The sequence below is a fragment of the Primulina tabacum genome, chromosome 4 (assembly GCF_025594145.1).
Source record: "Primulina tabacum isolate GXHZ01 chromosome 4, ASM2559414v2, whole genome shotgun sequence".
Lineage (NCBI taxonomy): Eukaryota > Viridiplantae > Streptophyta > Magnoliopsida > Lamiales > Gesneriaceae > Primulina > Primulina tabacum.
This window is the reverse complement of record NC_134553.1, coordinates 5,966,134-5,992,060: the sequence shown is the minus strand read 5'-3', so window position 1 is coordinate 5,992,060 and position 25,927 is coordinate 5,966,134. Positions and strand designations below refer to the sequence as shown.

Sequence of the window (25,927 nt, the reverse complement as noted above, 5' to 3'; positions counted from 1 at the left end):
AATATGAATATTATATTAGACATATCGCGTATACTTAATTACTAGTATATATAAAAGTTTACGTATATGTGATTACTAGTATATATGAAGGTTTTCCTAACTCTGAGGTTCCCTCCTTCGAAAGCATCCTTCACCAATGAAAAAATGGACCAAATGGCAAAACTTGACAATGACAAGATAATATTATTTACTATATTAAGTTTTAACATGTTATAAAAATTGTTTTGGTCCGACTTAGTTACATCAAAGTCAAATTTTATGTATAACCCTGAAAATAAATATTGATAACATTTAATGTCTTATCAAACTCAAAGTGGAAGGTGACAAAGTTTGAGGAGGGGGAAGAATACATGAGGCGACCCTAAAAGAGAATGGATCTGCCATGGAATGTGCCCAAGTTGGATGGTGTTAAGGCGGAGATGAAGAATTATTTCCCCCCCTAAAATCGTGTTTTTAGTAAATAACAATCTCATTTTGAACTCAATTCTTTTAGTCCAAACTGATTATCGAGTACTACCAAAGAGAAGCCCGAACTAACATCAATTATATAATATTTAAATATATTTCAACAAGTTATAAATAGATACATACATCGGTTATATAATATGTGTGCGCGTTTGTGTGAGTAAATTTACAAATAAAACTGTGTAGGCTATATTCCAAATCAAGTGATTCAAATACAAATAATATGTTAATTCAATTCAAATAAACTCAGTTTCATCTGCTATCCAAGTCGGGAATGATTTTGAGGATATTAACTTGTGTAAAGTTGAAGATCAGGGACAAAAATAATTAATACAAAATCGAAAACAAAAAACTCGTTTCAATGTCAATCAAGTTAAATGAAATTTTATGCAAAAGCATAACTACTTTAAAACGTACTAATGTTTAACAGGTTTGCGAATCCAATTTGGATTAGACCCGCCAAGTTCTTCGGTGGGACGAGATGAGTTTGGTCAATTCTTTCATAATGGATGGGTTGTGGGATCGGCCAAATCTATCCAATATCTATCTCGTTATCATCTTTAAAATATGATAAGACAACCAAAAGCTCTTAAGTTGTTTTTGGTATTTGGTACACCTAATTAATTTAAGATTTAAAAAATCAATAAAACTATGATTGATATTGGTAAACATCAAAATATTACCTATAATAGTCACTAAAATGATGAACATCGAACTTTTTTTCTGATGGCTTTACTCAAACTTAAAAGAATGTATATACCGTTATACTTTTCCGCTTTACAATAGATTGTGTTTGGATTTGGATTGTATGATTGTGTTAAACAATGAGGTAAATTCTGCTCATTGTGTGATCTCTTCTCAAAGCGAGGGAAAAGTTCTTACTGAACAATCTTCGTATATGAAATGAATTGAATTACAGTTAAACAGAAACTTATTTATATGTATAGTTCTAAAGCTAAAGCGTGTGTGTGTATGATTGATGTAAAATCGTGTTATACTAAATGTATATCACCAACACTCCCCCTCAAGATTGATGTAGATTCAAAACACCAATCTTGGACAACAAAGATTCATGTTGATCACGACCGAGGCTCTTAGTAAAAATGTCTGCCAGTTGAGCTGAAGTAGGGACATGAGCAGTTGTAATGAGACCATGTTTAATCTTTTCCCGAATCAAATGGCAATCGATTTCGATGTGTTTCGTACGTTCATGATAGAGAGGATTGGCCGCAATATGCAAAGCTGCTTTATTGTCACAATATAAGATCGGTGTTGCAGTCAATGTGACGCCCATGTCTTGGAGAAGACAAACAATCCAAATAATTTCACAAGTTGTTGTGGCCATTGCTCGGTATTCTGCTTCAGCAGATGAACGTGAGACAACACTCTGTTTCTTTGCTTTCCAGGATATTAAAGAGTGTCCAAATTTAATACAGAAACCAGTGAGAGATCGTCGGGTCATTGGACAGCCTGCCCAATCAGAATCAAAGTAAGCTTGGAGGACGAGAGGGCTTTCAGCTGATAGAAGGATACCCAGACCAGGAGCCGATTTCAAATAATGCAAAACTCGGAAAGCAGCATCTAAGTGTGATTGCTTTGGAGCGTGCATGAACTGGATTAAATTTTGAACGGCATAACAAATGTCGAGCCTGGTAATCGTGAGATAGATTAGCCTTCCAATCAACCGTCGATAAATGTCAGGATTGGAAAGTAGAGGATCCTCAATAATTGAGGAAGAACTTTGTTGCACAATCTTATCTAATTCAACACTAGTAAGTTTGAGATGTTGAGCCATAGGAGTACCAAATGGTTTTGCACCAATCATCCCTGAATCTGATAAGAGGTCCAAGGCATACTTTCGTTGGTTAAGATAGATGCCAGACGTGGAGCGAGCTACTTCAATCCCAAGGAAGTATCTTAATGGCCCAAGGTCTTTAAGATGAATCTTGGAGTGTAAAAACCTTTTCAAAGCGAAAATCGAAGCTTCATCATTGCCTGTGACAATGATATCATCCACATAAACCAGTAACAAGGTTATGCGAGCTGCTTCTTGCTGAACAAATAAAGAATGATCATTTTGTGACCGAACAAAACCAGCTTGCTTCATAACACAAGCAAACTTGGCATTCCATTGGCGTGAAGCCTGTTTAAGGCCATACAAGGATCGAAGCAATTTGCAGACTTTCAACTCCCCCTGAACAGAATATCCTTGAGGGAGCTGCATATAGACCTCTTCGTCTAAATCACCTTGAAGGAAGGCATTTGTAACATCCATTTGATAGAGAGGCCAGCGTCTGACTGCTGCTACACTCAAAGGGCATCGAATAGTAACAATCTTGGCTGTTGGTGAGAAGGTGTCATGATAATCCACACCTTGTTGTTGGGTATAACCTTTAGCTACAAGTCGTGCTTTAAACTTGTCAACAGAGCCATCAGGATTTCGTTTGATTTTATATACCCACCGACACCCAATAGCTTTCTTACCAGCTGGTAACTCGACTAATTCCCATGTGTCATTTGCCTCTAGGGCAGCCAGCTCTAAATCCATAGCAACTTTCCATCTAGAATCTGAAATGGCTTCATGATAGGATGAGGGTTCTTTATCTGATGAAATGGAAGTCAAAAAGGCTTGGTAGGCTTTAGAGAAGTGGGAATAATCGAGACATTGGGATAGTGGTTACAAACAATTGACTGAGTTGGTTTGAGACAAAGTTGGACAAGAATAATCCTTTGTCCACACTGGAGGTGCAGTAGCTCGTTGTGATCTACGTGGATATTGGTGAATTTGCTGATCATGATCAGTAGTAAAATTAGGATCGTGTTCAGGACCAAGAAAAAGGTCAGAATCATGATGGAGATCCGTAGAATTGGATGGAAACATAGGCTGAGAAAGATTAATTGTGGCAAAAGGAAACGAATCTTCATGGAAGACTACATCTCGGGAGATAAAAATTCTGTTGGTTTGAAAATCCAACAACTTGTAACCTTTCTCAGTGCTTGAATAACCCAAGAAGACACAACTATTGGCTCGAGGAGAAAATTTGTCTTTGGAATGCAGAATTGTAGCATAACATAAACAACCAAAGGTTCGAAGATGTGCAAAAGAAGGTGGTTTCTGAAATAAGATCTCAAATGGTGTCTTATTTCCCAGCAATGGACTTGGTGTACGGTTAATGAGATAACAGGACGTGAGGACACAATCTCCCCAAAACTTCAATGGAATTGAGGACCGAAATCTCAGGGCTCGAGCTATATCAAGAATGTGTCTATGTTTACGTTCAACTACCCCATTTTGTTGCGGAGTATAGGGACATGAACTTTGGTGTATAATGCCTAGGGATTGAAACAACTGAGTGCATTCCAACTTAGAGAAGTCAAGAGCATTGTCTGTTCGAACGACTTTGATAACTCCAGAGAATTGAGTTCGTACAAGTGTACAGAATTGTTTCAATAAACTCATAACATCCAACTTGGAATGCATTAGATATACCCAAGTAGCTTTGGAAAAATCATCGACAATGGTTAAAAAATATCTTTCCCCGTTGTATGTAGGTGTATGAAAAGGTCCCCATATATCCATATGTACAAGTTCAAAAAGACAGGATGACTTGGACAAACTTAACAAAGGAAATTGTAGGCGGGTTTGTTTGGCTTTTGGACAGATAGAACAATGTGGAATATGAACATTCTTATTCAAAAAAGGAAGCATTTGCATTCGAGATAATGACATATGTCCTAAACGTTGATGCCACAGAGAATATGAAACAGTTGAAATAGATCTACCAACAGATGTATTGCAACAATTATGATCCAAAGGAAATTCAATGTTTGAAATGGATTTTGTACTCAGAAAGATGCTTGTATCAAGATGATATAGCCCATTGATTTCTTTACCAATCCCCAAGACTCTCCCAATCTTGTGGTCCTGAAATAAGCAGAACTGGGGAAAGAATGTAACAAAACAATTATGGTCTTTTGTAAACTTGGATATAGAAAGAAGGTTAACTGCGAAATCTGTTATGTGCAGGACATTTTTAAGTGTGATAGAATCAGTGAATGGTAATGATCCTATGCTAGCAACGGAGGCCCTACCACCATTAGGCAATTTCACAAACTTAGTGGAAGTTGCTGTGAACATAGAGCTAGACGGATGCATAGATGTTCCAGTCATATGCTCATTTGCTCCACTATCTATGATCCAATGTGTGGGTATTCCAATAGAATGTGATGTACCTGCCATATTAACCACTGGTTCAGTAGTGGATTGCACTTTGCAGCCACTCAACAGCTTCATTATCTCAACATACTGTTCAGGAGTAAATACAGAGATTGTAGGGGTGATGTCAGTAGCAGGTCCATCAGGTAAGTGACTTCGTTGATCAGCTTCAGTAGTGTTCACATGTACAGGAGGTCTTTGGGGCTTGTAGACCTTCTTGATCGGTCCTCTAATCGGCGGCTTGTATAGCTTATGATCAGGAGGATATCCGACAAGCTTGTAACAAGTTTCTTTAGTATGCCCATTCCAATTGCAATGATCACATCGCAAAACATCTTTCTTCAAATGATGCACTTTGCTCTGATTAGAAAAGAATGCTGTAGATGGAGCTTCAACAGACAGTAATGATCTATGAGATTCTTCCTGTGATATGATAGAAAAATCTTGCCCTACTGTAGGTAATGGAATCATCATCAAAACTTGACTCCTAATATGAGAATAACTCTCATTTAATCCCAACAAAAATTGCAATAACTTCTGTCGCTGTTCATGATCCACATATTGTTTGGCAGCAGCGCACTCACACGATGGCAATACAACCAATGAATAATATTCATCCCAAAGTTGTTTCAATTTGCAGAAATAAGTAGAGATAGTGCTACTACCTTGTTTAAGTTGACCTATTTCTCAGTGCAACCAAAAAATCCGTGAACCATTAACCTTATCAAATTGTTCCTTGAGATCAGTCCACACCACTGAAGCATCCGAAGAATAGACTGTTCCTCCAAAAATTTCCTTAGAAACCGTATTCATGATCCAAGATAAAACCAAAGCATTACACCTTTCCCAGTGAAGCAATGCAGCATGACCAGCAGCTGGTCTATTGCAAGTGCCATCTATAAATCCAGTCTTGTTCTTCGCTCGAAGCGCAATAAGCATTGCTCTGCTCCAGACGCTATAATTCTCAGTACCTATCAACGTTTCATTAACGAGATACAAACTTGGTGTGTCTGATGGATGAATGTACATCAGATCATTGAAAGCCACTGTGGTTGCCATTGATTGAGCTGCTCAATTGAAGAAATCGATTTTGAAGAATAAATCACCGCAATGTCACGCGTCGATCGGTGAGCTGAAGGCGACAACTAATTCAAATGCGGAGGATTGATCTCAATCAACCTGTGCAAGATCTTAGATGAGAGAATCGATCTCGGAATCGGATCGAAGAAAAAATTGCTCTGATACCATGTTAAACAATGAGGTAAATTCTGCTCATTGTGTGATCTCTTCTCAAAGCGAGGGAAAAGTTCTTACTGAACAATCTTCATATATGAAATGAATTGAATTACAGTTAAACAGAAACTTATTTATATGTATAGTTCTAAAGCTAAAGCGTGTGTGTATTATTGATGTAAAATCGTGTTATACTAAATGTATATCACCAACAGAGGGATATTTGAAAGATGAATGTGAAATGACTCCATATTTGAGTAGATTTAAAATTCACGACTTAAATGTAAGTATTTATTCATATCAGTAAACTAATATTTCGTTCGTGCGATACATGAAGTGTTAAAATTAATAAGTATGAGCGTTTAAATAATTAATTAAAATTATTGGCATAATGTATATATTTAATTATTATATAAAAAAAATTATATCATTTGAGATCATATTGGATAACAATATTGTCGTCAAATTAAATTATTTATTATTGTATTCGATATATTGATTGAGTGTAATTGTTATTAATAAAACAAATAAAAAATATATGAAAAATCATATATTATTTGTCTATCAAAATTTGAAAAGAATAAATAAATATTTTTCGAAAAATAATAAAAATTTATTTGACGAAAATTTCGATTAAAAATTTAATTATGTTTTGAACATTTTTAAAATATTTATACTAAAGTTTTAATTAAATGATATTAATAATAATATCGATGTATAAACAATCAATATACAAGAATTTCACGATGACATTCTTATCTAAAATGTTGAAAAATGTAATGATAAAAAAATTTATAGTTTATTTAATATTTTAGAGAGTATGAAGAATTAAATATATAAAAGTAATACAAAACTCAAAACTGTAACCCAAAATAAATGAAATCATGCAAACATTTAAAAAAATGTTATTTACACGCTATTTTTTTAAAAAATACACTCCATATTTTTTTCTTTACTCTAAAATGTCTAATATGTTCTCATATTGATTATTTAAAATATTGATATAAACATACAAATCTTTTACACTTTTTTATTTTATTATCATTAACATAAGAAAATATTAACTAACTTCTAAAAACTCTTATGACACCGACTTGTGAATCAATTTGTGAGACATATCTTTTACTTGACCCAATTCATGAAAAAATAATGTTTTATATCAAAATTATAATTATTCACTCAAGACATGGACCGAGTCAACTCGTCACATGAATATAGACATGTGAGACCATTTCACATGAAATTTATTCAAACTAATTTAGGTAAAAATATCTACAAATTTTTCGTAAATATGTTCACAAACAGTTTAATTAAATTGTTGATCTCTAACATTTTTTAAATATCGCAACACATTATTGTAAAATAATAATGTTAATATTTTTTTCTTAAAAAATATATTATAGTGAATTTTAAGAGAGTTTTTTTTATTTTCAAATAATTATTTTGATTCATAATATTGATTTATTTAATTTAATGAATTACAAAAGAATTGTAAATACTTGTATTTTTGGGGGAAAAATTCCTCTATCTTCTAGAAGCTATGTAGAACGCTTGAGAACTTTCCCACGAATGATAGATTCTTCCTGAGTTATCCTTCCCACCTCACTTCATAAACACGACCGCCAAACCATTTTTATTCCAAACTTCATCGCCAGAATACCCAAATTTCTCCATTTTCTGTGCAAATTTTAACAAGCCTTTTGTAATGGCTTCATCGCTAGTGCTCCGAAAAGCCGCCGGCGGTGTCCCTGTTCACTTGGCCAGATTACTACGAGTATCGTCGGTTGCTCCCACCGCCGTGCACGGAAAATGCTATCTGAGCACTGAAAGTGAAGTGACTCCTCATGCCAACGAGAATATGCGGGTTGACGTTGATAGGCGCTCCGGCTCTTCCGTTGGTCGTCGCGGCGAATCTTTCTCAGGTATGTTTCTGTTCCCACCATGTGCAATGAATTTATTATTTAGGTTTCAACTATAATTATCTTGTGTCCATTTTAGATATCTTCAATCCATTCTCTACGATAAGAGGCTTGAGCCAAATGTTGAACATGATGGATTGGTTCATGGGGAACCCCTTCGATTCGGGTTTCGATCGAGCGGGCTGGGTGGACTCGTGGGAGGACGACGCTTCCCTTAACCTTCGGCTCGACATGCCGGGGCTGGACAAGGAGCAAGTGAAGGTGTGGGTGGAGCAGAACACATTGGTGATCAAAGGGGAAGGCAGCAAAGTCGCAGAGGATGGGAATGAACATAGGAGACGATACTACAGAAGGATGGATCTGCCATGGAATATGTACAAGCTGGATGGCGTAAAGGCTGAGATGAAGAACGGGGTGTTGAAGGTGGTGGTGCCCAAACTGACCGGAGAAGATAGGAAAGATGCGATTCAAGTGTGTGTCGATTGAGCCCTTCATTCGCAAGGCTCGTGTATCATATATATGTCCGTGTGTTGGTTCGTATAATAAATACTTGGGTGGGTGGTCCTAAACACAAATATAGGACAATATGGATTTTCTACCAACTACTGTAATGAAATTTGGAGTTGTTAGATTTAGTTAATCATTAAAATTAGCCAAAAAAGAAAAATATATCATTAGAAATTTTATATAACTAAACAAACATATTGAATTGAGCAAATATTATAATATGAAATAAATAAAATATGTTGAAGTAAAATCTGAAATTTTCCTAAAAAAATTTATGAGAAATTAAAAGAAAAGTTAGAAATCTTCTTGTGTTGATAATGCATAAAAAAATAAAGAGTAGGTTTTTTGTGAGACGAGCTTACGAATTTTTATCTATGAGATGGATCAATTCTACCTATATTCATAATAAAAAGTAGAGTAGGTCACTTGTGAGACGGTCTCCCGAATATTTATATGTGAGACGGGTCAACTCTATCGATTTGTACAATAAAAAGTAATACTCTTAGCATAAACAATAATATTTCTTCATGAATGACTCAAATAAGAGATATGTCTTACAAAATACGACTCATGAGATCGTTTCACACAAATTTTTTTCTACAAAGTAATACTTTTAGGCATAAACAATAATATTTTTCATGAATGACCCAAATAAGTTATCTGTTCACAAAAGTTTTAGCTTAAAATAAATTTAATTCGGTTATTTTGAAAAATAAATTTTATTTTAAAGCTTAGCTTATATGATAATTATTTGTGATTTTTTTTTTCCAACAACTGGCATCAACAAAGTTACGTGGAAATAAATATTTTTGAAACAATCAGATAGTATAATATAATTTGTTTTTTTTTTATTTTTCAAACATTTCGATTTTATAAAATTTGAATGGTCGTTTCAGTTTGTTACACGTATAATCTAAATATCTTATTTATCAAAAGTGATTACTAGCGAGCATTTGGATGTTAGTGCTTGAATAATTAAAATCGGGAGAAAAATCTAGAAGAAATATAAAATGAATTTAAAATATGAAAAATTAATATTTAGAAATGAATTACTTAGTTTAGAATTTTTATTTCGCTAAAAGTTATAATTAATTGATATGCAACAAGAATATATGAAGGACATTTTAAGATTTTTAAAATACTAAAGGCTATATTATATCATATTTAATACAAAAGACTATTTTTAAAAATAAACTTTTAACACGGGCTAGAAGGAGAAAGGAGTGTCTGGATTTGTGTAAACTTTTGCCCTTATTCCAATTTAAATTAGTTTGAGTAAACTTTTAAATAAAAACTCAAACTAAATCAATTCTATCGGTTTTGCGAAGTTGCATACCAAACCAAATTATGTGATACAGTCTCACAGGTCGTATTTTGTGAGACGAACCTCTTATTTGGGTCATCCATGAAAAAATATTACTTTTTATGCTAAAAGTATTATTTTTTTTATTGTGAATATCGGTAGAATCGACCTGTCTCACCGTCTCACAAGAGACCTACTCACGAACAATTAACAACTAAAATCAAACCAGACCAAACCTAGATTTCATATTCGTTTGGTTCGAATAGGAATGGATGATTAATTTTAAATTCTATTTTTATAAACTAACCATTATTAATGGATAAATATCATTATTCATACATATAATAAACTATTTAACATCGTAATATATGATAATAACATTGCAAAATTCGCGACAATAAAATAAATTCTCGAAATGATGTGGTCCACCTTAAAAACTGAAAAGATAGCAAGTTTTGATGGAAACAAAAAAAAATTGATAAATCAAAAATCAATATTGAACATTTATCTATTCAAACTCACAAGTTCAAATAAGTCAGAACCGATGAACCGATGAAATGTCAATGTTCAATATAGTTGTTGACTCAAAAGGACAAAAAACACTTAATTTGAATAAAGTACATCAACATTTCCACACTTCGTCTCAAAACCTTGATAAAATCAAATATGATAATTGGAAGATGCTGATATAAAAAGAAAGAAATCTTTAAAAAAAAAAAAAGGAAAAAAGAGTGAACGAGAACACAAAGAATGTCAATCGACATTATATGAGAATGCACCAAATTTCTTGATTCAACATAATCGTCCAACCTCTGAAGCAGAGAATCGTAGCAACTAAATTGTATCAAGAATTGCTCACCTTGCAGCAACTTCTATCGTTTTGATTTTGCGCAATCAGTTTTGACGCATATCTTCTCTCGGTTTACATATTTTGTTATAATTTTAACCAAAATATTCGCTACGTCAACTCACTTTATTTCAGCACTTGTCTATAAAGTTATTTAAAATAATCATTATAGATCAACGATAACTTCTTCGGTTTCTAACCCAACATTGAAGCACTTTTAAAGAAGACTCAAATCGATCTTAACAAAACCTCGCCATCAACCACCATAAATGTGGTCGGTCTCACGTCATAAATCTATTTTCGTGAGACGGGTCATCTGATCCATACTTAAAGTGAAAATTTATTTTTTTAAAATAATTTTTTTAACATAAAAAAATAATTTTCTCATGAGTTTGATGGGATTGAAAAAAAAATTAACACATGATAGCGTCTCGGGAGAGTTTTTGTGATAAAAAAAAAAAAGAATGTTCATTTCATTCTCGACAAAAATTTGTGTGAGACGGTCTCACGGGTCATATTTTGTGATACAGATCTCTTATTTGAGTCATTCACGAAAAAATAATATTTTTATGCTAAGAGTAATAGTTTTATTGTGAATATCGGTAGGATTGACTCGTCTCATAGATAAAAATTCGTGAGACCATCTCACAAGAGACATACTATTTATTCTCATATCATTACATCCTAGAAGCATGTATTTAGGGTAGAATTAAAAGTTTAAAATTAAATATTTGTGGGTTAAATTAATTAACAGATTTTTGGGCTTATGATAAGATCAGTTTAAATAATTGAAAAAATTTAAAATTTATTAATGCAACATCCATTATCAATGTTTTTATCATCATTATCAGTTTTTTGAAAATACTCGTAATCATATCTACTTATATGAAAGCGAGAATAAGTTTATGTTGGCCAGTTTAGGTACGGTTCCTGTTTAAAAGAAAAACACGTGTCACTTCACTATACCACAACCGAGGGACAATATCACGTGGGCTCTTCTCTTCTCTCCACCACACCATGTTGCTTCCGGTTGCACCGAGGTTCCTTCGTTTTTCAGTTTTTCTCTTCTTCCTTTGTTTTCCTTGCCTTGGTTCTCGTGTTCCCCCAGTTGCAACGAGCAGAGTCCAGCACAAAAAATTTGCCTCGGGTGTCTCTTTCGTCCGTCTTCTTCCAGCTTCTTTGTGTTACCTGTGCTGGGTTGCTTTCACCCTTCTACACCCTGGTAAGCCTCTTCTGTGGCTGTTTTCTTCCTTTTTTTTCCCCCTGAACGTACCTTCAATTCTTGGGTTTGTCCTTGTTCTTTTCTTGTCTTGTTTGTGTGATTTTTATAGTTGCTTCGTCTTCGCTTGTATCGCTTCTTTGTTCTGTTTTTGTTTTGTTTGTTATGCTCTCTTTGCCATCCCTCCTCCTGCTTTTACTTTGCCTCGGCTTTGTCTTTCCCCCCATTATAGCGAGCCACTTCCAGCAAGAAAAGTTTGTTCGGCGCGTCGTCCGTGGTCCTCCTCTTCTTCAAGCTTATCGCTTTTACCTCTGCTGTATGCCTTTCCCGCATCTTGTCGTTGGTAAGCTTTTACTGCGTTTAATTTGTCCCACTTTTTTTTTGTTTTCCCTCGAATCTTGGGATTCTTCTTCTTCTGCTGTTCATTGGAGTATGGATTCTTTTGGGTGAGTGAAAGAGATTTGGGGGTTAGTAATTGGGCTTTTGGAATTGATTGTGATTGATTGGATTCCAATATAAATGTTAAGAAATTGTTATTATTGATTTTCTTGATTTTGTTATAATCATCAGCCTCGTTATTGATGGGAAATATTATAAAATAAGCACTCATAATATCTATCACAGTCTTCATAATCTTATATTGATTTGTAATAATCACAATAACATCGAATTCGAGCTTTTTATTTTTGTAGTTTTATATGCGAATAAAAAATGAGCCACGCGGCTTGATTTCCGTAGAAGAATTTTCATAGTACTATTTTATTTCTCATTTCATGTCAATGTAGGAGAACTACTACCAGAGGTGATTTGCGTTAGTAGTGAGCTAGATGTGAACTGTGGTTGATTAAAATTGATACTCTTTCTGTTTAACTTTATGGACAACAGTGTTTGTTTAGTTGTTTTCATAAAGGTTGAATTTTGAACTGGAATGCCAATCTTGTTTCTCTCTCTCTCTTGTATATCAAAAGCTGATTCGTATCCTCACACATTAGCTTAGGATTGCCTATTCGAGTGCAAGTTCTAATCCATCTCGGAAATCTTTTGGCTCGTCTGTGGTAAAGTGTATTCAATTTTTCATTTGTTGGTATTCTATTAATTTTCAATAGATTTATAAACTTGCGACCAAATTACGGATCATATTAACGTTTTTATTCCTAGGTTATTGTGTGCATATGTAGCTAAAAGTCATGGTTGGTATGCCCATAAAAAATTTCTTTTGAGTTTCTGTCATAATTGTCAAGGCTTTTGAAGTTTTTCAATTTTGAGTCGAGCACAACATTATTTTATCTTTTGGTTATTTCTTGATATTCTTACTATTTTTTGTGTTTTTCAATAGAAAATCAGTCAAAATGGAAGTTTTCGTTGTGAACAGATCTTGGAGTAGTTTGCTGGAAGTACTTTCGTGCTTGAGAACTCATTTTCTGTAAAGACTTGATGATTTGAAGTTTCTAGGAAGTTTTCTAAAGATGCATGACTAAAAGTGAGCCTTTCGAGGCCATTAAATACCAACAGTATAAATGAAAAGGGTTTCATGCTGTTAGTTACTCAGAGGAATATTTTGTGCCATCAAACTCTGCCTGTTGAATCCTTGCATTGTACATAAAACATGTGTCTTGCAATTGTCTTGTTCTTCCATCAATGTCCTGATTATTTGGTTTATTGATCGTATTTTTGTATGCTACTTTTTGTTGTTACTTTAGCTGAGACTGAACTATGTATGTTATTTATTCTGTTCTTTTCTAAAATGTGTATCTTCTTCAAAGTTAAGGTGTATCTGCAGAATACAAGTGTTTATCATGTCTCTTTTTGGATTGGTTTACTTTTAATGGTGTGATGATTTGGTGGCTGAGTGTGATTTGTGAACATTCTTTGATTTTGGTTTTCTCTTAATGGCAAGTTATTCTTGCATTCTCTTCTCTTTGGATATGCTTAATTTTTTTCCTTATCTTGTAGCAATGCCCAAAAACTTTTGAAGAAAAAATCATGTCTACTAATTGGATAGGAATTTCAAGTATGTTGATTCAACTAACTGAATTTAGCTTGTTACAGGAGGAAGCTTACAACAATGGGTATCTGATACAACCTTTTGGGCGTGCTGAACCACAAACAGGTGGTAGTGACCTGGACCCTGGAGACGACGATGAAGATCCTGAAATCGGAGGAAGATCTCGAAGAAGAAGATGATGAGGAAGACCTAGATGGAGAATTCAAGAGTTGACATCATCTTCATCCGACAAAAGGAAAAGAAATGACGATTCTCATGAGCATAATGGTGATGATGATATGCTGTCGTACAACAAATCCTCGAAGAACCATTAGGAAAAGTTGTTATGTGTCGGGTTTGAATGTCGTAGCCGTTGGTGCTTGGGTTTAAATGGTAGTTACTTGGGGTGTTCAAACGGAGGGAAAGTAGAAACAAATTGGATGTTGGAGGAACTTGTTCTTTGATTTTGCTCTGCTTTGAATTTGGCTTGTAAAAAAAATCAAAATACTGGGATGAGATTTGCACCAAACGGATCATCGAGTTTTTCGATATAACTGGGCCTCACTTTACTTCTTACGCAGAATTACCTGACGTCGTTATCATTTTCGTCTAATAAAAATGAGTGAGACATGACTATGGATGAACAACTACTTTAAATAGTTATAAAAATAATATTTGGTGATCGATTATAATGAACAATTTATATTTAAATTGAAATTTTCTGTAAACGTCCAATTGTTTGAAATCACCTTTTTTCCCTCTATTTAAATTTGATAATATTGCCAAAATATATTCTCTTAATGTCAAATTTAGTATATTATATCAGCGATATTTTTATAAGATTATATATATTAGGTACGGTAAAAACAAATACAACAAAATTTTATTTTATTAGAAAATATATATTGACGATGTCAATTTATAAATTTAACGGGGTAGAATTCGAAAACCATGTTTCACGTCTCACCTCCCAAATCCTAATAAATAATTGTACCATTAAAATTGCCAAAATTCACTAGCTAACAGTGGGGTCAGATATGGATTTTCTATTTTCGAATTTATAATAACTTATTTACGGAGTAGATCCCTCATTAGATTTTCAGATGAGCAAATACTGTATAGTCAGTTTGAAACATGTTATTAAAATTCTCTCATTTGAACACAACACAATCTTTTCCCTAACTATTTTCGATTTACAAATTCCTTGTTTTCCCAAATTTCTTATTATGTTAAGCACATTGTCAACTTGAAATACTAAACGCATGAATATTGATATAAAAAAAGATAAAAAATTGTTACACTCATAATACATGTAGCTTTAAAAAGTACATTGTTAAAGAAAATCTACACAAATATAGATAGTCATGTGTTAAACTACCTACCTAGTATAATCGAAACTATGTATCAAAGTAATTTTTCGAGTCGATTAATTTTAAATAAAGTTTTACGTGCATTGCTGCCGTCGCGTGACACGTGCCATAAATGGGGGACGCGTACGTGTGCAAGTTGGCATACAGCTGGATATGAGCAGACTCTTTCCGCCAGTAGTTCAAGTATTGTACAACACCTACGTGCGGCGTCTTTTGTCCTTTTCTCCACGCGTGTTCAATTAAATATAATAATTTTGATTAAATTTAATTCAAGATTATAATTTCTTAAAACATAAATAAAGGATAAAAAGTTATTAAGTAACTTTAGAATATTAGGTACAGGTATTATTTTATTTTTAAAAAAAAGAAACAACACATTTCTCTATTTATGTAATTATTTTTAAAGATCTTCTGTCTATTTATTTAAAAGTTTTTGTGATTTAATAATATGACATCGATCTTAATATAATATGAAATTGTATCGAATTCTATCATTTGCTTGACATAATAGAATTACTTATAATTATTTGATTTTTGATTTTGTGCCTATTTTCAGAAATATTTTATAATAATTGTAGTAATGTCCGTTGACTTTTTTGTTTTTGGGAGTAACTTTCTCACACACATTAAAAAAAATTGAGGTGATATCCTGTGAGATGGTATCATGAATCTTTATCTGTGAGACGGATCAATCTTACCAATATTCAGAATAAAAAATAATATTTTTAGCATAAAAAATACCCAAATAAGAGATCCGTCTCACGAAATACGATCTCATTAGTTTTTTACCTTATATTTATGAGATGAGTCGGTTTGATTAGGGTAAAATAATTTTTTTATAAATGGTGTCAGATCAAATATTTTTATAACAAATTAACTTGTCAAACGGTAATATAAGTTTTTTAATAGATTATAATATCTATAAAATCAGACAAATAAATTGAATTTACACATCATTTCATTAATGATTAAAAAACATTTACAATTTTTTTATTATGATCTCGCTAAAGTATTAACAATTTCTAATTCAAAGTATCCCACAAAGACGCGCACTTCCGCCTCGCAAATCCCACCCGCTTCTCTTCCAAATCATACGCCACCTCAAACCCCTGCTGCTGATAGTTGCCCAGCAGCCCCGCCGGCCCACCGTCGGAATCCGCCTCATCTCCGCCGTCCATTAGCATCAGACAGCCCACCTTCCGCTTTGCATCACCATCAAAGAATTCATAAAAGTAATTCTTCCTCGGCATCGACACAGTTGAATTGGCCACAAAATGGAATGCCAGCTCAGGCACATTTCTCAAGAATTTCTCCCCATGGTTCCCGTAAAAGCACGGGCTAAGTCCGGTCCGTTCCTCGACCTGACTCGCCCTCCGGTGGGCCGACCCGAGTTGATTAGTGAATTCACTAACCACCGAGTTGTAGAACGTTTTAGGCAGCATAGTGAAAGTGGTGCCCGAATCCACCACCATTCCCCCATTGCCTCTCCCATCAACTCTTTTCAGACTCCTCGGAGCTTGAATTCTTCTTTTTCCTATGGATAGTGACTCCAATCCAACGCAGTAAAAATAGGGGTGTTTCGGATTGTCCAACATTGGCGTGTAGCTGTAAAGAACGTGACTTTGTGTGAAAGCGTTCCTGCTCTTTTCCTCGTATCGACCCAGAACCAGTGGGCTAGGTCGGTGGACGCGGGTGGGGTCGAAGCCATGTGATACGAGGCAGTAAGAAAAGTAGTTACCAATATCAGGTGACTTGTTGGCAAGCTGAGCAGGCAAAGAGAGCACGCCACGTCCGAATCCAGCAACACCTATAGGCTCACCCAGAGCGCTATTTGCGCAACCGAAAGTGAACTTGGGCAATTTCAGGGGAGGTCTCGACTTGGGAATGGAAAAGGTATCTTCATAAAGCTTGGCGACGAAGCTCCCGTCCCCATAAGCGTAGTAAAAAGGGGGGCAGTGAAAAGATTTGCAGTCGCTGATTTCAATGGTTTCGAGGGGGCACATGGCCATGGCGCAAAGGTCGGAAGAAGGGAGGGAGGAGTGGACGGCGGAGCAGGCGGTGGATTTGCATCCGACGGGGGTTGCAGAGGTATGGTTAAGCGGGCCGGGATTGGTGATGGAAGAGGACTTACCTTCGCAGAGTATGCATTCAAAAGGGTGGCAGGGGAGCCAGACGACATCGCTACCGGTGTCCATGTAGAGGGAGATGGTCTGGGAACCAACAGAGAGAGACAGTGCGTAATCGCTGCCGGGTGAGAGTGGCAGCGACACTTGGCGATGGCGGCGGAAACGGGTGGCAGAGCGGGCGGCGGAAGACTTGAGAAGTAGGTGGGTGGTGTTGAATTGTGTATCGGAGAGGGAATGGGATAAGGGAAGAACTAGAACAGAGTAGGTGGGAGAGATTTGGGAGCTGGAGAAAAAAGTAAAGATGAGAAGTAAGAAAAGAGGGGAAGCCATTGAAAGGAAATACTGCAGTTGTTTGAGCATGAAGTTATGTATATATTCAGCACTGAGAGACAGAGAGAGAGAAAGAGTAAGTGAGTAGGGAGGTTTTAAAGAGGGGAGGAGGGGGGATTGGAGGCAAGGTTTCTTGTGGGGTTGGGGTTTTTTAAAACGTGGACTTCAATTTTCTTCTTTACCTTCCATGTTATTGCGGCAGGCACCAATCATATTCAAGTAACTAAGACTTTGATTGTATTAGTCAATGTTTAGAAATGTGGTTTTAGAGTTTAATTAAATAGATAAAATGTGTTGATAAAACAAATTCAATTCATTTACCTGCTTGAGTTTTGTTATTTAAAAAAAAAAAAAAATCACAGCTATTAGTATAGGCATAATTCAAACTTTTAGGAATGTACGAGTGCTCCTCACAATAAAGTGAGGAAATTATTCCCAAACATATTCATCGTAGCTTTTGTCTTTAAAAATGAGCTAGGTTTATTTGACGTAATATCATTTGAATGATACAATCGATATTCGTAATTGGGTAGTTAATGATTTTTATACAATTAAAGGGATTTTGTGGGATTGGACTCCAGTCGTTTTAATAAAAATTATAGATGGTGTTAACGATGTAACTCAAATCTTGCAAAATGTGATGCATCTCAAATGTCACGTTTCAATTAATCTACCCAGTATGATCAATTTTTGTACTAAACAATTTACTTTTCAATTATTGTATTCGTTACAATCTTGGCTTTGATGCTAACTTTAGAAATGAACGTTTGTCGTTTTGGTAAAATTTGTTGATAGTGGTAACGGTGTGAACTCAAGTCTTTTAAATGATACATCAAACGAAACGTCACGTTTTTATTACTCTATCTATCATGAATAATTATTGTTCCTCGATATATTTTTTAGAAATAAAAGTTTTCACATTCACGCTTAAATTGATTTGAGAAAATATAGTTAAATGATTGTTTTTTCACTTGTATTTTCGGATTAAAATTCAGATATATTTACATATTTATTAAAATTTTAATAACAAAAGAGAGAGCCAATCAATCCAAAGGAAAACTGTCGTGTGGACAATAATAATAATAATATATCAATACGACACTTGTCACTTTTTTATTATTGGAAAATTTGGGAAATAACTACATGAAATGACATTTGTGAAATTATGCTCCACGATTTGTGACATGCCGAAAACTAATCATACAGTTTCTTTTTAAAATTAAATTTTATACATTTTTGGAGGCTACTGCCAGTTTTATATAATAAACTTTTTAATTTAAATTCATCTTTACGAATTATTGTTAATTTCGTCCTTTAATTTCTCACCTGCATTACTTAACAACACGACAAAAATTTGCATATATTCGTACAACTTTTCGAAGGGATATTCGTTCTTTTTACTTTATTTTTTTTTAAATTGGATATCCGTTCGCTTTGTGTGTTTTTTTTAAATAAATAAAAAAGCAGTTCTTGACAAATTATGATTAAAAATGCCTTCCTTAATTTAATTGAAAAGAACAATTTTTATTTTATTAATTTATCATAAGAAAATTTAAAATTACTGATTGCTTATAATTCAATTTTTCATATTTAAGATACATATTATCCAACGATATATATTTTAAAACCATCCACAGAATGAAAATAATTTTGGCCATGATATTGATATTTATTTGGGGAGACGTTCTCTTGTGAGACGATATCACAAATCTTTATCTGTGAGACGGGCCCATCGATATTCACAATAAAAAATAGTACTTTTAGCATGAAAAATAATTTTTTTCATGGATGACCCAGATAAGATATTTGTGTCACAAAATACGATCCGTGTGAGTTTTTTATTTATTTGGGATGCTAGCCAACTAGGTCCGGTCTCTTTAAGAAAGTAATTGCTGCACTCTTTGCCTACTAAACCAAAGACATTTATTACCTAAATAGGGTTAAAAGTCTCTTATTTTATCTTTCTAAATTCCCTTAAATCAATACTTACTTTATTTATTTTTATTTAGATATCACACTTTAATATTCACATTTAATAATAATAATAAATAAAAATAATACAACAATCGGAAAATTGATTCATAGCTTTGTAACACTTGGCTTAACTATAAAAGGTTTTTTTTTTTTTTTTTGCGAGAACTATAAAAGATTAAAAACAGTAGTTGAAGGAATTTATTAAAAAAAAATTGATATCGTCGTGTCATGTATTGATTTTATGATACATATCTTCAAATTGATCTGGTTCACGAAAATTATTATTTTTATATCAATTTTTTTTGTAATTATAGATCTGATCAACTCATCTCACGTATATAAATTCGTAAAATCATCTCCCATAAAATTTACTTGTACTTTATTATATACATAAAATATATACATATCTATCTATATACACGTGCGTGTTAAATGTTTGAAGAGATTTGTTGATGAAAATTTGTTATAGTTTTTATTTATCGATGACAAGAGAATATCGTAATCAGTTTTCGTAAGTCACACATCAAATAAATAAATGGAAAGAGTAATCATGAAAAGGCATTTAAGATGCGTGTTTCCTTCAGAAGCAGATGAACCTCAATCCACAACTACCAGTAAAAGCGTACGATTGCACCTAAACAAATAATAATAATCCAATTAATTATTTTATGACAAAAACTTGTGTGAGACGGTATCACAAATCGTAATTTATGAGACTGATATCTTATTTGGGTCATCCATAAAAAATATTACTTTTATGCTAAGAGTAGTACTTTTTATTGTGAATATCGATAAGATTGATCCGTCTCACAGATAAAGATTCGTGGGAACGTCTCACAATAGACCTACTCTTATTTTATTTCTTAAAAATTCAAAAGGAAGTATTTTTTAAAAAAATTAATGAGTTGGGTAGACTAAACATGGTATTCATTTGTGTGAGTGTACACACACACATATATATATATATATATATTTAATATATATACACACACATATTCCTGATTATTATTTTGTATAAGATGATTTGTCGACCATGTCACCTTAAAACAAGAAATGTGGGGTTCATCAATTTTTTTTTATTTTACGATGACATGATGACTGATTATCTTATACAAATACACCAACAAAATAAAAGTCACGTAAATGACATGTATTCAAATAATTTATGTATAATATTGACTGGGATAATTTGAAATATAACCTTCATACGATAATTTTTTAGATTTTTGACCTTCTAACCATTTTAATTTGTAAACTAACCTTCATTTAAAATTTTTATATGAATTTGGTCAAAATTACCCTTACATGCTCAATCATAATTATTCTAACCTAATTACTCATTTACTCTAATTTAAAATATTGATTTTCCCTCCTCTACATATCTTTTTTTAGGCACATTCCCTCCTATTCTCTATCATTATCTCTTTTCTCATATTCTAGATTTTTTTCTTTCTTATGCTTTCTTCTACATATCTTTCATAACGAAAAAAGAAACAGTCCGATATCATTTGCTTATCCTAGGTAACGATTATATGTATAATTTCTGTTATTTGTTTACTCTTGATCATTTATGTTATTTCTGTTCATTTGTCTGTAAACTATGTGAAAAGGCGAAAAAAATAGTAGAAGAATGTGAATTGCTTTTACATTTATTTATTTTTTTAAAGAATAAGAAAAGTAGTGATGTTATAGTGACGAAGGTTCTTGAATTTTAATATTCTATTGATTTAAGAATAAGACAAAAAAATGAAGAAAAAAAAACTAAGAAAGCCAACTTTTGATATCCTATTGCTTCAGAATTTCCAAAGAACTTCCTGAACATTCTTAATTTCTAGTCCGTTTCTTTTCAAAACATATCTGCTCACATTTGTAATCTTTTTCAAATTTTAAACAGAAGCATTCGTTTCTTATTAGATTATGTCAAAATGATTTTCTTATTACATTTATATGAAAATGGTAAAGAAGTAATAATAATTTAATTAAAAAAATAAATTCATATATCTTTTATTGGATTTATGTGAAAAGGGTAAAGAAGTAACAACCACCTAATTAAAAATTAAGGTCATATATCTAAGTGAGAATCAAACAGAGGTTATATTTTTAAATATTTCAATATTGACTTGAAGACTCACGGGACGTCGCAACAGTAATAAAAATCAACTTTCCAAGGTCAACCAGTTGTGAGCTGTATGCCTTCATGCATATCCAACTCATTTTAGAGGAATTCTAGATGTTTTGTACCATAAAAATAAAGCAGAAAATATAATTCAAACCATAATTTAATTTTCTTAGAAATCGATTCTTTGAAAATATATACTATTAATTTAAAGTTTAAGTTCATAAATAAATATATATAAAAAAACACATTTATTTATTTATTTCTTAAAAATATTTATGTCACTATATTTCAATGCATTATAGACATGACATGTCATTAGATTTTTCATAAAATTCTGGTTTCATCTTGATATTATTTAGGTATCCACAAATTCAACAATTTATTGAGATATTTGTAATTAATTGGATGTATGTGGACAAAAAGAGAGAAATGATGGAAGAGTGGATACATGCATGTGAAGACAAAGAAATGGACAGCTGGTGCTTTGGAAATGGCAGCAAATCTTGAGGAAAATGTTTTATTTAAGCAAAATAACGAAAGGAGTAATTTGTGCAAAGGCGAATATTACTAATTTACAGCACTATTATTTACCCAAAGCCATATTAGTAGGGATGGTTATGAGGTGGGGCAGGGGCGGGTTTGTCATTCTTATAATCGTCTCTGAATTCCATTCTCACCATCATAACCATCCCAATTCTCGTTTTTCCGGGTTCGAGGAATCTCCAAACTTGAAACTTCGGAGATCAAATTCTCATCTCCGCCTACATCTCCGTTTCTAAAATATTAATATGACAAGACGATGACGGATTCAGATATTTTCTCAAACCAAAACTTATTATTATCTATTATTATTAGTCATAATATTGATAATAATATTAATATCAATATTAATAATAATATTATTATTAATATTTAAGAAATAATATTATTATTATATTATTGATACTAATAATACTATTATTTTATTACTGATATTATTTTCGTAGTGAGTTCGGGGATGGGAATATTAATCTCATACCCGCCCCGAACTACATCGAATATTTAAAAAATTCCCCGAATCCGAACCAAAAACCGAAAAAATCGGGGACCCCATCCCGTTTCGGATTTTTCCCGTTGACTCCAAACCAATGGGAAAAATTATCATCCCTAGATATTAGAGAGAAAAACACAAAATTCATGTCAAAATTACAAATTCTTTTAGAAACAATGTTCACTTAAATTATGTGTTTATATAAGTTTTTTTAAGAAAAAGTTATTTTTGGAATTTCTGGCTTCTTTCTTTATATGATAATATTAATTTGTAAACTAAATTAGAAAATTTTAAGAATTTTAGGACATCTCACCGAGAAGATTCTAAGTAGACGTAGCTTTCGCTTTAGGTAGGGCCAAGATTGTTAGGCCCACCATACATGGGCCGATCTTTCTAGGTGGTTCACATTTTCCCACGCTACTTTTCACCTAAAATTTTAATTAATTAAATAATTAATTTTAGTTTTTTTAATAAAAAAAATCCCACAAACCCAAAAGCAAAATTACGCCTTCAAAAAGCATTAAAAAAACACTAACAAAATAAGTGCAAAAACTTGTGTGAGACGGTCTCACGGTTTGTATTTTGTGAGACATATATCTTATTTGAATCATCCATGAAAAAATATCACTTTTTATGCTAAGAGTATTACTTTTATTGTGAATATCCGCAGGATTGACCCATCTCACAGATAAAAATTCGTGAGATCGTCTCACAAGATACCTACTCTAAACTAAGATAATTCGAATTCAATATTCAAAAGTTGGTTGATGTTATAAATTTAAAATTTGCTTCCCAACTCTAATTTATACATTTCCTAATCATAGAGGTTTGTTCGTTTGTTTATTTGTTTTTTTTTTTAACCTCATCTTTTATATTAAAATTTTCCTTGTTCGAATCCAATTAGAATAATATTTAGTCGATAGCTAACAATCCATGCCATGTAACTTATCTTCTTACTAAACTATATGTTTCACAAAATTGATTCATTGATCATTTCACGTGAGTTTTTGTGAAATTTCATTCAATCGTCTACTTTTCTCTTGATTTCTTTCACGGGTGGGAGGCTTCTCATCTATCCCTTTTCAAATCCAAAATTTGATCAACATTATTTGCAACTCAACTTATATTATTTACACAATTGCATATAATAATAAAAAAAATAAAATAAAAAAAGTAAAACATCATCCCAAGAACTTTTATAGCAAAAAAGCGACAAAAATCCTCGAAAAAAAGATGTCCAAAGTGTTGCCAAAACATGACCAAGTATTGAAGGATGCAAAATTTGGAGCTCTTTCAAGGTGGATGGAAAGGTATGGGTGTATGAAATATGCATGGAAGTGTCCAAATGGAGACATGGTCGCAAATTTGCCATGCCATTGTTTTTCCAAAGCTTCGAGGGACTCAAAGTCTATATCTCAATAATCACTAGCTTTAACCATGAAAAAGATGTTTCAGTGGCTCCAGAAGGTACCGTAGAGGAGCCACGTATACAAATTTCAACGATATAATTTGGAATGATAAACGTCTCACATATCGATTTTTTGAGACAAGTTCTAACCGATTCAACTCATGAAAAAATATTGCCAAAAAACTTATGTTTCATGGTAGATATAAGTCGAGTCGACCCGACTTATAAATATAGATTCACGAAACGATCTCATAAAAGATCTAATAACAAATTATTTTTTAAAAAAAGTAACCCTCGGTATGATAATTTGTAATAAAGAGAGCTAATTCTATTTAAAAAAGTTTAATCAAGATTAGTTTCTTAACTGTCTCAATTTCAACCATTTCTGAGAAAATAAATGGTATCTTATCTATATATGTCAACATTACCAACCATAAAATTATAAACTTCATTTAAATGTATGTTAGATTATTAATTACATATATTCTATATATATTGGGACAATACTCTAATATAGGATAAATTATTATTAACATATCCAAAAATATATATACATATTTATTGTTTATAATTGAATTATGTAATAAAGTAGGGCAATTAACTATGGACCCTACAATAATCGCCAATCATTGCATCTAATACTAAACCGGCAACGCTTTTTATGCCATTATCTTATCCTCAATGCTCCTAATAATAATAATAATAATAATAATAAATATGTTACTTTTTTTTGCCAATAAAATATAGTGCTCTTTAAACGACTATTGTTAAATAAATTTTCTGACCTTGCAATAATAATATGCCAATGCAATTGTGGCAGGTATAACGATTAATTAATTAGTAGGTTTCTTGTAAGATGATTTTTACGGATCTTTATCTATAAGACAGATCAACTCTACTCATATTTACAATAATAAATAATATTTTTTCATTAACGACTCAAATAGCAGACATATTTTACAAAATGGAATTGTGACATTGTTTTAATATATATATATAGACCCACTTTGCTACCAAAATATTGTCGTAAGAATGTTACATCACGCTCATTTCGTGTAATGGAAATTATTAAACCTCAAAACTGAAGAAGTCTCGGGTTAGAATTGGTTGTTTAATTAGGAAAAAAAATTCCTCGACCAGAAAGTATGAGGAAAAGAAGAATGTTACATCCCGCATTTTAACAAAGAGCTGAAATATTTTGGGGGTTTTTTTTTTATTATTATCTGAACTGATTATAGTAATTATAATTGTGATTGTTTTTGTTATGTAGTGAATTAGGTAATCAAGCTTGAAAAATCAAGGCCAACCAAAAAACAAAATAAAATACACATTCTTTAAAGTTTCAGCAAAGGTTCCGACAACCGTCAAATTGTATACGTACTTTTTTATTTTGGAGTACTAAAACATGAAATTTAAAAAGAAAAGAAAAGAAAAGAAAATTGCACTCAACATAATAACATGCACACATACCTAGATGTATCTATTCTATTGTATATTTTGTTTCAAATCAATGGTCCTTTTTTTTGGGTGAGACCATCTTGGACTCTTGGTCGTTCTAAAAGAATAGTAAATATCAAATATTTCTTTTGAAAAAAATGGAGTAGTAAAATATCCAATACATTGTGTGCATTTATAATTAAAATTTATGTCATAAGAATATTTGGTAATTTTTGGCAAAGAACTATCAAATTTATTGACGTCAACGGACATTCTTATAAGAGTAGGTCTATTGTGGACGATCTTACGAATCTTTATCTATGAGACGGATCAATCTTATCGATATTCACAATAAAAATTAATACTCTTAACATAAAAAATAATATTTTTTTATAGGATAAATCAAATAAAAGATATGTCTCACAAAAATACGATCCATA

At 32.7% G+C, this 25,927-nt stretch overlaps 2 protein-coding genes across 2 annotated transcripts; one reads left to right on the top strand and one right to left on the bottom strand.

The window, feature by feature from the left end:
- Positions 1-7,503: 7,503 nt before the first annotated feature.
- LOC142541490 (heat shock 22 kDa protein, mitochondrial-like) lies at positions 7,504-8,468 on the top strand. The gene is made up of 2 exons (XM_075648020.1): positions 7,504-7,836; positions 7,913-8,468. The coding sequence occupies exons 1-2, from the start codon at positions 7,620-7,622 to the stop codon at positions 8,317-8,319; spliced, it is 624 nt and encodes a 207-aa protein (XP_075504135.1). The 5' UTR covers positions 7,504-7,619; the 3' UTR covers positions 8,320-8,468.
- Positions 8,469-15,906: 7,438 nt separating this feature from the next.
- Positions 15,907-17,607, bottom strand: LOC142542802 (putative aspartyl protease At4g16563). The gene has a single exon (XM_075649629.1). It carries the CDS (start codon positions 17,547-17,549, stop codon positions 16,086-16,088), a length of 1,464 nt encoding a protein of 487 aa, XP_075505744.1. The 5' UTR covers positions 17,550-17,607; the 3' UTR covers positions 15,907-16,085.
- Positions 17,608-25,927: the final 8,320 nt, after the last annotated feature.